Source organism: Biomphalaria glabrata, chromosome 2, assembly GCF_947242115.1.
Source record: "Biomphalaria glabrata chromosome 2, xgBioGlab47.1, whole genome shotgun sequence".
NCBI lineage: Eukaryota > Metazoa > Mollusca > Gastropoda > Planorbidae > Biomphalaria > Biomphalaria glabrata.
In genome coordinates this window covers 42,981,414-42,996,065 of record NC_074712.1, presented here as the reverse complement: position 1 = coordinate 42,996,065, position 14,652 = coordinate 42,981,414, and the positions used below count along the sequence as shown (strand labels likewise).

The window sequence follows — 14,652 nt, the reverse complement described above, 5'->3', positions numbered from 1 at the left end:
GTATTTATTTTTTATTGACTCTTATATTGTCAGGTAAAAGAAATAATTGTGCAAAATTTTAGCTTGATCGAGATGAAACAAGGTCTACAAGCCTTTTACCATACAGACACAGTTAATATAAGCTTTATAAAAAATGGTGCAAAGTCTGTCTTCTAAAACTGACATAGAAAATATACCGGTGTTTGAAACAATTTATAACTACAATTGAAATACATTTTTTGGCCCTTGAAAAATAAATTGATCGCCTTCACACACACCATTCTTTCAATATGGGTCAGCAATACAGTTTGAGAACTGCATACATCATAACTTTCAGTGTATGGACTAAAGATGAGATTCACTCCCCATTGTTTACATGAAGACTTATCCGTTCAAAACTTATTTAGATTCATTTCAGCTCTCGTGAGCCTACATAATGTTTGTTAACAGCGCTCTATTAATTACATTATTATAACTACTACCATTATATGATAGATGGACCTTAATACCACCAAGTGTATTGATCATGATGGTCTCCCTTGTAATTTTAATGGCACTTAATTCTCAAGATTCCCTTTTTTCTTTTAAAGTGTGAAGCTGGCTAGTCTTAGACATAGGTCCTCCCGCGCCGTTCGGCGCATTGGGCGGCAAGCTGTCTCCATAAAGATCTGTCACTGGCAATGTCTGAAGCCTCCTCCCACCTGGTGTCCACTGTTCTGAGGTCCTCCATGAAGGTGTGTCGCCAAATAATACGAGGACGTCCCTGTTTGCGCTTTCCTCGTTTTGGCTTCCATGTTATCGCAACTCTTGGTGTGCGTAATTCATTTTGACGTTTGTCCCGCAAACCTCATGCGACGCTCAGTCACAACCTCACCAAGTGTTCGACATAGGATTTCCTTGTTTGAGACCCGATCTGTGTAACTGACTCCCAAAATCCGTCTAGGCCATCTCTGTTGAGCCACATTTAGTCTTTTCTCAATTTTGACAAATGACTTCCACGTCTCACATGCATATGTAGCAGTTGGAATGATGATTGTGTTGAGGAGGTGTATTTTTGTCTCGAGTCCAATGGCTTGGTTAGTCCAAATAGGCTGCAGCCTTTGGAAAATGCTCCCTGCCTTTCCTATTCGGCATTAAATAGTACAGGTATTTATTTACACTATCATTGGTCTGATATGATAAAAGTTTACTTAATCTAGAAAATAGAACCTGGAAATGTCTCACTGAATAAGAGGAAAAGAAAACAACTTAGTATTGTATAATATAGATTTATTTCAATAGAATTAGACCAGTAGTAAACATAACCATGACACAGACAAACATGCCCCCCCTTTACAAAATATAAACACCAAGTAGCATTACATAAAGAAAAAAAAAATCAGAGTCCACTAAATGTACAATTAGCAAATGAAACACTTAGATATCAGTTTGCTTTGATCAAAACACAGACAACATTACAAGAATTAATTATGGCATAAATATATTCAACAGTATTTCTTGAAGCATTCTGGAATTGCAATGCACCTAACACACACAAATCATGGACAATAAGGAAGCATAGAAAAGATCATGTCAATGTTTGGTCAAGTTCGAAACAATGGATGCTGAATCTGGATGAAGATTCTGGTAGTAGCACTGGTTATTGATAGTGAACAACTGTTGACACAGTCACTGACTGGAGGTTACAGTTTGGGGATGACATAGTACCACTTGTTTTCTAGAGACATAACAATGTACAATTAGAATTCAACTATTTCAATTGAAAATACAAGCAGTTAAAATAATTGGGTGCTTTAAATGTTGAGTAAATGATGTTATAGTGACAAGATTATGTGTTTGTTGATTTTCTATTTACATTTAAAATACTTAAAAAAAAAAAAAAAAAATTAGTATAAATTTTTGTCAATTTAATAGAAAAAATTCTTAGAGACCCCAATAAAAAAATTGTGCAAAGCTGGTTTTCAGAATAATTAGTGTGACCTTAGTTAGTTCACTAATGTTTAATGCACTTGAAAAAAAAGTAATTCTTATAAACATTAATAGCTTAAAAACAGCACCACCTATTAGTAAGTAGACAACTGTGGAAACACTGAACTCACCATTCTGACTTATCTCCTCTGCAGGACCAGGCTCAGGAGACTGGAGGAAAACAAAAAAAAAAATAAATCAATTTGTCTGATCTATAACAAGGCATATTAAAAAGGGGTGCAGTTAGATTTTTTTTATAAAGCCTAAATTTATAAATGTTAACTTGAGACTATTTTACATCTACAACAGAAACACCAAAATCATTTATCATGATCTCAAAACAAAAAGACTTTTGTAAAGGGAGATTACCTTATTTAAAACAGCTTCAGCTTCTCCTACATCAGTGTTATTTGGACTATTGGTCACTGTGGTGTTTAATCTGAAACAAACCAGCAGCAATTAGTCATATATATATATATATTTAAAGATAGAGCTAGCTAGAGCAAGAAAAATAATTAGGAACATGTTAAAACATAACTTGTAATGAAAAACAAATAGTTGAAGACAGGCAAAGAAGACAAAAAGAAATTTATAAAACCCTCAGTGGTTTTGTCTGCATCAGATGTGGGAAAATATGCTGGGTTTGCACAGTCATGTGAAACACTGCACTCATCCTTATCTTTTGGAATCGAACACAATGCAATTATTATTTTATATATGTGTTTTTAAAAGGGATATTTGTATTTATAAGTACTGTAAGTTAACATAAAAAAAATAAAAAAAAACTATCGTCAAAATCTGGTGTCTTATATACCAGTGACTCACTTGGGCGCATCCATTGCCTTTCGAGACAAAAGGAGCCATATATATACCAGTAGTTCTATTCTTTGGTTATGATAAATAGAAAAGTATATTTTTTTACACTGAAAACTAACTAACTTGATTACATGCCAATGAAAGTACAGAGACTTAATATAAGATATAATTTAAAAAAAAAAGTTTCTAAATGTACAAGTTTTACCAATATGACTTTTTTTAGGTACACATAAGGATAAATTAATACTATTATATTATTTGCACTATAATTCTGTATGACATCTTGGATTTGAAAGGTGATTTTTTTTTAAAATTCTTTCACTCCATTTCATCTTAGAAAAAAAAAAGCAATTCAAAATATTAATTTTGTTTAAATTCATGTGATGACTAGGTTTCTTAATATTACACAACAAACTTAAAAAAATTTTTTTTAACAATATTAATGCTTTTACTGGGTTATGACAAACAGCAGCTGAAGATAGTCATCTAGAAATAATTGTATACAAGATACTTCAAGCTAAAGCTCATTTTTGTGTGCTTGAATTTTTTCCAGAAGCTTTTACTACTTGCATTGTAAACTCTATTAGCTCTATTCTAATGGTGATTAGGCAACCAAGATTAAACTATAAATGCCAGTCCAAATGTGTTTAACCTAATGTTTCAAAATGGAGCAAAATCCTGAATTAATTACTTCAAATTAATTAGAGCCAACAGCCAATCAAAACAGTATTATTGATCATTTTTTAGAAGTGACTAGGTCATAGCAAAGAATGAGGGAAACTTTTAATACCATATTAAATAGGTTTTGCTTCATTTTGTAGGCTTGTGAATAAAATCTGGAGGTGTAGTGTTCTGCATGTGTAAAACAAACTACAGACCACTACTTATCTGAATTACTAGATGACTAAATGCATGACGCGTAGGACGTAATCATCTTCTTTTTTGAAGTAATGTCTGTATAATATAAGATAAGTACTAAACAAAACTAACCTTGATATAGCAGAGTCTCCTGTGGAATTGATCAATTTTTGCCACTGTTCATTAGTTTCTTGAATTACTTTCAAAGCATAGTCCTAAAAAAAAACATTTTAGTTTTTATAAACCAGACATAATTCTCAAATAAACATGAGAGCAACACACAACCAAGCAAATAATGTTTGAACTCAGATTACCTTCAACACAATACACAGAATATCAATTCATGAAACTACCTCTACTAACCCTATTTTTAGCTTCTCCATCAAAGGCAAATTTGTTTTCTGGTTTGCCATCAGGCACTTTATAATATTTGAACCATTCATACGTAGCCTGAAAATAAAATGAAAAGAGTGGAAGCATGTCAACCTCACTACACTGTCAAAAAGTTTTAACATATTAAAAAAAAACTAATTTGATTTTTGTATTACCCTCAGCAAACCAGGACACTGGCTTTCTACATCTTGTACATCTGTGAACCAAATGAAATTGTACATGGTTTACAGTGTAGTAGATGAAGGGCATAAAATAATAACTAAAAATGTGGAATCAATGATTGGGACATAGAAAGACTAAAAGAAAGCTGACTAGTGTGAATTAATAGGACTCATTTGACTGGACAATACAAATACTAGGATAACCTTTAAAACAAAAGAGTATTGAGAGAAAGTTAGTTTGAGGGTGGAAGCTAAATAAGAAAACTTGCATAGGATCAAAATATTTTCTCATTTAGCTCATGACAAATACTTACCATTCAATAGAGGAGCTAGAGGATCACTGGCATCTATTGCTATAATCTTCCAGTCTGTTTCACCTACACAAAAACAAAAATTTAAAAAAATGATGAAGCTATGCAACTGTCACATTGATCCCACTTACTTCAAGTCCTAACAAAACAGAGACACATTACATGGACTATAGAACAAAGTGTCAACATTGTGTTCCCTATACTATGCCTACTTTAGTAGCCTACCTTCATCTATAAGACACATAACTCCTAACACTTTGACAGGGACAACAGAACCTCGTGGATGTATCTAAGAAAAACATCAATATAAAATTTTTTATCAGAATTTATAGATGCCATTGTTTTTTATCTACTATTCCTGTTTACTTTAAATATTGAGAAATGCATCATGAAATCATTTCTTAGAATGACAATAAACAAAAATAAAGATTTTTTTTAAAGCAGTGTCATTCTGTGTTTATATGAAAAGTTTAGTTACAAAAAGAAATACATTTTACCTTGAAGCCTATCTCACAAACATCTAGTGGATCTGAGTCACCCTTACAGCCAGTATCTGGTGTTACATGACTTGGATCTTCATATGTCTAAAACAAAATAGTGGATTAATGGATTTTATATAGAGCAATTTTTATGCTTGTAGCATACTTAGAGCACTATGCTCAAATCTCACTTGTGGACCAGTTAAGGTGGGTGGGGGGGATCTGTTTTCCATGCTGCCTAGTAAACATAACTCGGCTAGAGTTGGGTGTCGAACCTCGAGACTCTTGATAGGTAGTCAAGCCAAGTTCAAGCAAACTTCGGTTCTTGGTACACACCCCACAAGTTGATGAAGAACATCAAGGCTTTAGGCTTAGCTCTGAGAAGTCCAGTCCTTTTAATATTTATGGTAAAAAAAAATCCATTTGAGACCAAGTCGTCTGTGTGGTATGTGATGTATAGCTGACGTCTTACTGCAGCCTCACATTTAATGAGGGTGTCATGTGAACAAAAAAAGCCCTTAAAATCCTACAAGGAAAAGTTTGACCTTTACTAGGACTCTCCTCTGCCTAGAAGACTCAAGTTTTACAGTTTGACCATAATGTTCACTTATTAGTTATGTATACCAGCCCACATGTTAACAGTTCACATGTTTTTTTTCCAACCATAAAATGTTAAATTTCTTATTGTGTTGACTACTACAAACAAAAAGTAGATGTAGCTCTAAAATCAGAGCTATTGAAAGTTTTGCTAGTCTATAAGGAAACAAAGAAAATTGACAATGTTATAGTATGTTTCACAAGTCTTAGAAATGTTTTTCAATTCACAATCACAGTCCCAAAAATAAAATGGAAGCTGTTTCATGAAAGATATCAGTAAGCATAAGATATGAATTAAAGGGTGTCCAAGATTCTCTGTGGTAATGAACAGTAAAGAAACTAGTAAAACTAGACATTAACTCCAACCTGAGGCAAGGCTCCATAATTCCAGATATAGCCATGATGAGGAAATATATTTTTCACATATCTTAACTTATCATTTTTGACATCTTGTTTGATTGGGTTCAGACCTTCCTCTTTGTTGATCTGTAGGGATACAAAATATTTTTAAACCCATTATTAGTAACATAATAGTTTAAACACCAATATAACTTTTTATATAAATAAAATAGTTTCCAAACAAGTCTATTACTCCACATGACATGGGAATGCAAAGGTCTTCTGGGCTACATTTAGAATATTATGTTGTAGATTACTTGCTTTTTAAATATGGAATCATTGAAAGAAAAAAAAAAAGAATGAAAGGGAATGATACTTTTTAAATAATAGTTTCTTAATACAAGTTTTTATCTAAACCAGATGAGACAAGAAGGGAAGAAGGGAGGAATGGTTTGTTAAAAGTTCAACTAAGTTCCACAGCTACAGGTCAGGCTGGGGGTAAAGGTCATGCTATTGTGAAGTGAAGAGCACACATAAATGGAAGATGAATATGATGCCAATAAGTGCAAACCTTACAAATGAAAGTCATTAGCAGGGCCAATCAAAGTAACAGTTAAAATTGCATTAAGACTTCAGATTATATATATTTAAAACACATTAATTAGGAGGTGACTACTAAATACACAGGATTATAAAAAGAGGGCAATGCAAACACAGATAGTAACTACTACTACAAACTGTATGTGTGGGATGCATAAAGAGTTGGATATGAAAGCATGTGCCTTACTTTGCCCCTTCCCTTCTCAATACACAACCACTCCTATAGCAAATTCTCAAACTTAGAGAAGAATGGAATAGCAACAGTGCTTTTAATGCAACAATGACATCCAGTTTTTAATTATGCTAGGTGTCAGAAGTAGGACAGCATAACCAACTAAAAGACAAGAAAAGGTGAGAATTAGATATACTTAACTAGAGTCAGTCTTTACAATTTGGTCAATGACTGAATCAATAAAAAATTTACAAAAAAAGGTCTATGTGTGATGTCCAATAACATAAACTAAAAATAGCTGACAAAGCTGTCAATGAGATGAGAAAAAAATCAATATTAAGTAAAATGTGTTAAGTAATATATATAGGCAGAATATAGCACACCTAAATATGCTGACAGCAGTATTAATGTCAAACTGGATAAACCACAGTTACAGGACACAAGAGGTAAAGAATGTCTACCAATCATTTAGAAAAAAGGATAACGGTATAAGAAGAGAATATAGTAGAGACATCCAGAACTGTAGAAAGTACGAGATACAGAACAAAACTGTAAAAAAAAATAAAAAAATAAAAAACTAGCTACCCAAAGTAACATTTGGAATGCCCAAACATAAAGTAAAAGGTTAAGTCTTGTGTGAACCAGGACTGTTATAACTCAAATTAAATTGATAAAAAAAAAGGTATTAAAAAAAAAAAAAAAAAGTCAAAAGCCTTTCCAAGAAATTTCTATTCACTAGATAAGAAATGATGTTCATGAGTAAGAATATTTTTTTCCCCAGAAATTGGATTCTCTCCCCTCCCCCACTCTAAGACTTTTTAAAAGAATAATTTAAAACATGTCAAATTTTAAACCACAAACACAAAATGTATTAGGTATATCAAGGATTTAAATGCCCAATATGACAGCTGGTCTATAATGTTAACTTACAGCCAGTGTGTAAACACAACTAGTTCAGACAGCTACATATCCAAATATGTCTGCCAGAGCAGGCCTAGATAAAAGATATCCTAAAAGGTTGTGCTGGAATTAAAATTACTTGTTAGGCCTACCAGAATATTAACTTAGGGACATTCTCTAATTCCATCCTGATGTGAAAAGCCTCAATTCTTGACATTTTATCAAAAGCAAATGTTTTCACTATCTTCATCAGATGTGCAGAGCTTCTGCTGTTTGTCAGGAACATATTTAATTTTCAATGGGAAGATTAGTGTTAGCAAGGAGTGAGTATTACATGCCAAACCACCCCCTATTTTATATACTGGTACAGAACATACCAGCTGTGAAATGCAAACCTTAACACACGTTTTTGTTAAACCCATTCAAACAAATAAATATACAGAATAGCTTGCCCTTTTTTTAAACTATAGTATGAGAACGCAGAAGAAGAACTATAGTATACTTTTTCGCTATTAAGTCCCCCCCCCCCCCCCCACTCCTAAAAGTTTTTTTTATATTATTTTTTAGCAGTAAAATAGTACAGTATTAAAAAAAAATTTAATTTGTATTTATTTTCTGACTAAAGATACAAACCTCCATTTTGGCATTGCTCCATCTGGGAATCTCCACAACCATATTAAAAATTTGATTCTCTGCATCTGCCAAAAGTGGTATATCATGGAATGGGGAGATGGGAAAGCCAGATTCATTTTCTGAGGAGAACAAAGTGGTTTTAATACAAACATGATCCAAAAGTTGGATATCACAAAAACACCAAACAAAAATGGTAACTTACAGAATAACACTCTGAAAATGACCTGTTAACAATCCAGAGTTTCTAGAAAGTCAAAACTTTTTGTCATTCAGCAGATTCTGGTGATAAAGACAAAATTTGAGAAACAGAAGTCCCATTTTATATTTCACCATTGATAAGTGCAAAGAGAGAGTAGTTCAGCCAGCTTACACATTGTGCAGAGCTAAATGTCTTTATGCGAGGGCTATGTTGGCAGATAGGATTAGCAGAATACAAATGAGAGTTTTGTGATCAATTCACAAAGCAGTGACGACAAAAAATGATGTGCACAAACAAAGAGTTAAATAGTGGCCTGAATTTTTTGTGAAATAACCTTTTTTTAAATAATTTCCTGAAAAAAATAAGACTAAACCACTGATAAACAAAATTAAATGTTAAAAACAAATTATGAATTCCTTTTATTAGCATCACCAGCAAAAAAAAAAAAAGCAAGTTACGACATGATCAATCTGCTTTTTAAAAAGAATTTGAAATCTTTAAGGGGAGGTATCCCTAGAGAAAATTGAGTTTTAGGTCTAGGATATCGATTTTTAACTAATAACATAATTAAGTAGATCAATCATTTTTCTTTACATTACAATCATTTTTATTGCTTAAATCTGTGTCTAAAACATGTTTTTTTAATGTTTTTGTAAGGGCTATGAGACAAAATCTTAATAAAATTTATACTTTAAACTCATTTTTCTCAAAATGTTAGTTTTTGCACATGTCATTGTGCTTTACTAGGAATTTGTCCTAAACTACTTGACAGATTTTGATGATATTTGAAACACTTCTTAAGGACATCATTAACTTTACTCGTACAATGATTTTTTTTCAATATTTTATTTACTTTTTTTTTTTAAAGTATTTTTAATTAATATTTATCCTGTTTTTTTAGGTCTAAAAAATACTAAAAATTCAAAAATTTGTAAAAAATTTAACATACTTAAATCTTTAATTCTGACGTTGTACCAATTTAGAGGATCCTTTTTTCTTATCTTTTAATTCAATTTCATGTATTTCTGATCAATAGTTTTTACAAAATTCAGAGTTTTAATTTGTATACAATAAACAATATGGCCCCCGTTACCATGGCAACCATCATTCAAAAAAAAAACTTTTTTTTAGCATTATTTATTTTAGAATATCATTATATGTTACCATAACAAATTTCAAAGGCCTAGCTTCAGAAATAACAAAAATAAGATTTTCAGGGCCATACCTCCCCTTAAAGTTATAATTTTTCTTGCAATAAATATAATTTATTTTCATTTTCTTATTCTTCTCTAAAATGTCAATGTGTAAGAAAAACAAATTAATCTTTCTTTAAACAGTGCTATGCATCAACTGTCCTGAGATAAATCTAATCAATTGATATAAATCATTTAAGTCAGCAATAAAATTATTTTATGATTTAGTTGTCAGCCTACATATGAAAAAAAAAACTATAGAAAAAGATTGAAATTTGTATCTATAACATGATATAATTGCATAGAAGTTATTACTGCATAATTTTTAGTTAATTATATATTTGATTTCGTATTATCTTATCTTATATAATACAGACGTTACTTCAAAAAAGAAGATGATTACGTCCTACGATTACTATTACTTAATAGTAGTAAGCCTACCAATATTAGTAAAAATTCCAATGAAGAGAGGTATTTTTTAAAAATTAAACCTATTAATTGTATTATCTCTTAAACTGTCAGTTTTAATCTATAACATGTTTAGCAACTAGAAGAAAACAGAGAGAGGGAGAGACTTCTTTTATATATATGTTAAAATAATCTTATACCTATTTACTCTGTAAGAGGTTTTCTTCTTTAATAAGCATAGAAAGGCAGACAGAAGAAAACCTTATCAGTACTAAAGGGACATATCATCTGAACATTGAGGAACTAATGATAAGTTACATAAACATTTGTGCCACATAAAAAGAAAGCATGCATGACACAACCTTATAAATACATATAGTCCAGTCTTTATATATATGTAAACATCTGGCCTGCAGGCCATAATAGAGAAAAAATTTTTTAATAGTGGGTTAGCAATAAAGAATAAATGCAAATGTTAATATTTTGTATGGATATCTTCAAGACTAAATATCCTGAATCACTTGGCTATTTCAAGCAGCATGAGCATTTTCTATCAAAGCTTAGACCCTAAATATCCCTAAAGAAGCTTTTGGCTATCAGTAATCAAGTGGCCATGTTTCAGTTGCCATTGCATCATCAGAATAGTAGAGCCACATGAGGTCAGAGCAGTACATAAGTATACATGTTGGAATGACCTGATCTTATTACTTTTACACTATTAAGTGAACATAAGCTTTGTAGGTCATACTAGAACAATCTAGAATACATCTGGATGATTTAGACTTGAATTGACTTGATCATATCTAGATACAGGCATTATAGGTGACTAGATCTAGATTTATAATAATAATACACTGACTACACTAAAGTAGATCTTTATATATCTAGAAGGTATATATATATATATTATTATATATAATACACAATACAATTCTAATAACTCAAGTGCTCTAAACAAAATGTAGAATGTAGACTAGATCTAGATCATCTAGAGTAGAGTTAATTAAATTATAGATCTAGAATTTCTAGTAACTAGATTGTTACTAGACTAGATCTAAATCTACCTTGACTATATTCCTTACTTTTTCTATATCTATAGACAGTATAGACTATAGTGTCACTATAGACTCACTAGTGACTATCCCGTCCCTGTGGATCTAGTATTAAGTTAATAAGTATAGATAGACTAGATCTAAAATTCTACTTTAGTACTAGTCTAGTCACTAAGTCTATAGAGTCTAGTAGATTAAGTCATTAAGTTTAAGTAGATCTAGACATATATAATATACTGGTTATTTTTATACTATAGTCTATACTAATAGTAATATTTATATACTCAACAGATCTAGACCTCCGCCTCCTACTAATAGGTCTACTGCTACTACACTAGTCAATAAGTCAGTGTAAGTCACTACTATTATACTATACTATAGACTAGTATAGAGTACTAGATTCTAGATCTAGATGCTAGCTCATATGACATGATTATGATATTCAATATGAATAATATTCAATGATCAATCGTATTCTCATGATGATGATCTAGACTGACTAGACTAGATCTATATTGACTATATTATATATAGATCTAGATAACTAGTAACTAGTATATAGACTCTAGATACTAAGAAAGATAGTCTAGTCTAGTGTCAAGTCTTTGTCATTATAATTTATATGATTCTCCTTCACTCGCGCTGCTGCCGACACATGAATTTGATTATGAATGAGTCGAGTTCAGACTCAGAGTGAATGATGAAAAGTCAGAAATGTTTTGACAAATTTGAACATGACCTTCATTTAGAATAGTGTAATTTTTTTTATGTAAAGCACTCACGGAAGAAAACTCTGTAATTTTTTGTATTAGGTGAGCCTCTTTCAACCGCTACATAAGACATTTTCAATTTTTTCTTCGCTGAAAACAACCTAGCAGTCGCCGACAAACGACGAAACGAAATGAAACACGTTCTCGCACACGGAAAAAGCAATCTCGTACCCATTTATTGACGCGGAAGTGGTTGTTCGTTGCATAGCATACCTTTGCGCATGCTCAAAGAACTGGCCTAGTTTTTGTTTTGTTTTTTTTTAATCGAAACTTTCATAAAACGTGTAGACAGTAATGTAGACTGTAGTCTGTAGATCTATTTCAAAGATACAAACACACAAAAAAAGTCAATAAATTAAACTGGAATAACACTAGATCTCAATGGATAGGTGAAGCGACAGTAAAGATAATCAAAGATGTTGTAAGCATATAATTAAGGTGACCAGACGTCCCAATTTGGGCGGGACAGTCCCGCTTTGGACCGTCTGTCACGCTTTTCAAGAAATTTCTGGCGGGACGGCCTATGTCCCAATTTCATCAAAAAAAAAGTCGAACAATGTTTTTTTTTTTTTTAAAGTTTTGCGTCGCTTTCTTCTTTCTTGATCCTTATTTCATGTGCGCTGCTTTGCAGGCTCCTGTGTTTGATGCATGGGTAGTGCTTGGCATGATCATGCCTTCTTCTCAGAAACTGATGTCAGCACGTTCCTTGTCGTCTCTTGGCGTGCTGTCATTCCTCATGTTTCTCGCTGATTCTGCATACAGTACAGTACTTTATTTATACTATTTTGGTTGTCGCGAGTTGTTCAGAAAAAGTGATGTATTAGCGACATTCGTAAAATTTAAAAAGAAAAAAAAATAGTACCGAGTATTTCAGAGAGAGAAGCGGCCATAGACTTATATATTATATTTAGACTGGAAACCGGAAATAAATTTTTATCCGCGACTGATCGATTCACAGGCGTATCTATATATAGATTTTTATGTACGTAAACTCTTTTTTTCAGGCTCAAGGGGGAGTCGCCCCAATCAATCTATTTTGTCTTAGAAAAGTAATGATCTTTAGTTTTCAAAGTTTAGAAATAATGCAAAATCATTTCTCGGATATTCACGCAAATATATGAAACAAAGCCATTTCCTGTTTGTTTCCATTGAGATAATGTTTCCAAAATCCTAGATGGAAATAATTCATGTTGATTTAAATCATGTACATTTAAATAGAATGATTATCTAGATCTTTCTATATTATGTATCTAAAAATTGCAAAATAATAATTATGAGACGAGAGTACTCTTATTTTTGAGGTTCAATTACTAGATCTAGATCTAAAAATTGAATTATATGTTACATAGGTTAGGGTTGAAAAAAAAACCAACAACTTTACTTCTTTTAACAACTTTACAAAACAACGCCTTCATCCAACTTTCTAAAAAAATTTCGACATTTTTTGTAGTGTAAAAAAGTCTCCATGTCCAGTTTAGATATAGTAGGGCCTATATATAAGTCTATGGAAGCGGCCTATTAGCGCTTTCAGATGGATCGCACAGAAAGATGATTTATCTTGAAAATCGTTTCAGAAAGCCTGTAATTATTTTAATTATTGTGTGTGTAGGCCTACATTGTGTGTAAACTGCGTGTGAGTGTACATTGTGATGTACTAACGTTTAAGTTACTTACAAATGTTGCTCGAAAAAAATCAAAGCCTACTCTTTTTATGAACCAGTTATAGACATGTGTCCAGCTTTCGCTCCCCAAATATCTGGTCACCTAATATATTAGACAATTTTAGTTAGTTTTTTATAGTCTGTCCCTATCTCGCTTAGATGTATATCAAATATTAAGCTATATTGCCACCAATTCACCTCAGAGTTGTCATCATAAAGTATCATTTATTGATAAGTTTTCCCACACCAATTGAATGTTTCGATTTAGACACTTCTCTACCCTTAACTTCTTGGTGCAAACGAACGTTTGGTAATGGTCCATGATAAAAGCAATCGAGAGCTAAAATTCCTTCGCCACTAACTGTGAGAAGGCTGCCATCACGCGAGTGACCTTCGAGAACTGTTTGCTAGAACGTACTGTGAGAGCCCACTGAAGGTCATACATCTTTTTATCTGCCAGCCAAAATCTCCTCTTCTGAACCTCTTCGCCAGCAGAGGCGGCCTTAGCAGTGCGCGGGGTAGGGGCGAGTATCATATCAGGGCCACGACTATTTGTAAGCTACAATGGGCTGACAGTGACAAAAAAAATATTTATCACGGTGCCCATGGGCGTAACCAGGATTTTTTTTTTGGGGGGGGGGTTTGAGGGGGATTTTTTTCTCCCCCCCCGCCCCCCCTCCCCGCAAAAAAAATTATATGTATTTATGTGTGTGTGTGTGTACATAATCTTTATTACATTCTGACCCTTCATTCTTTTGGAAGACGTTTATTGTGCCCTAGAATAGGTTCTTCCATGAGTTAGTGGAAAAATTGTAGATTCCCTGCCATAAATAGCTATGGAGTCTGGGGGAGCGCTAGGAGCTCCCCCAGCGCGGGGCCAAGCACTATTTCTGATATTGAAAGCCAACAAAATGCATATTCTGAGATATCTACAGTGCATTTTCCTGCTATTAAAAAGTTCTATTTCAAAACCCTAATGTGCTATTCTTACTGACTTAGATCCTCCCGCGCCGTTCGGCGCATTTGCCCTCAAGCTGTTTCCAGGGGGTCTTGTGGAGCGCTAGGAGCTCCCCCAGCGCGAGGCCAAGCACTATTTCTGATATTGAAAGCCAACAAAATGCATATTCTGAGGTATCTACACTGCATTTTCCTGCTATTAAAAA

At 32.8% G+C, this 14,652-nt stretch overlaps 1 protein-coding gene across 1 annotated transcript; it reads right to left on the bottom strand.

Moving 5' to 3' along the window:
- Positions 1-1,231: 1,231 nt before the first annotated feature.
- LOC106056006 (uncharacterized) lies at positions 1,232-12,023 on the bottom strand. The gene is made up of 12 exons (XM_056020704.1): positions 11,841-12,023; positions 8,207-8,325; positions 5,929-6,048; positions 4,984-5,070; positions 4,712-4,775; positions 4,490-4,552; positions 4,170-4,210; positions 3,985-4,071; positions 3,754-3,836; positions 2,317-2,386; positions 2,079-2,118; positions 1,232-1,696 (listed from the first exon to the last, which is right to left on the bottom strand). The coding sequence occupies exons 1-12, from the start codon at positions 12,001-12,003 to the stop codon at positions 1,662-1,664; spliced, it is 972 nt and encodes a 323-aa protein (XP_055876679.1). The 5' UTR covers positions 12,004-12,023; the 3' UTR covers positions 1,232-1,661.
- Between the last annotated feature and the right edge of the window lie 2,629 nt (positions 12,024-14,652).

What these genes read in the sequence shown, in the direction of transcription:
- LOC106056006 (XM_056020704.1), bottom strand. Translation starts at nt 12,003, where the DNA reads ATGGGTACGAGATTGCTTTTTCCGTGTGCGAGAACGTGTTTCATTTCG. An exon ending in TCTAGCTCCTCTATTGAATG is followed by an intron (nt 4,211 to 4,489) that starts GTAAGTATTTGT and finishes TTTGGTTCACAG; the next exon opens with ATGTACAAGATGTAGAAAGC. An exon ending in AGAGGAGATAAGTCAGAATG is followed by an intron (nt 1,697 to 2,078) that starts GTGAGTTCAGTG and finishes TTATGTCTCTAG; the next exon opens with AAAACAAGTGGTACTATGTC.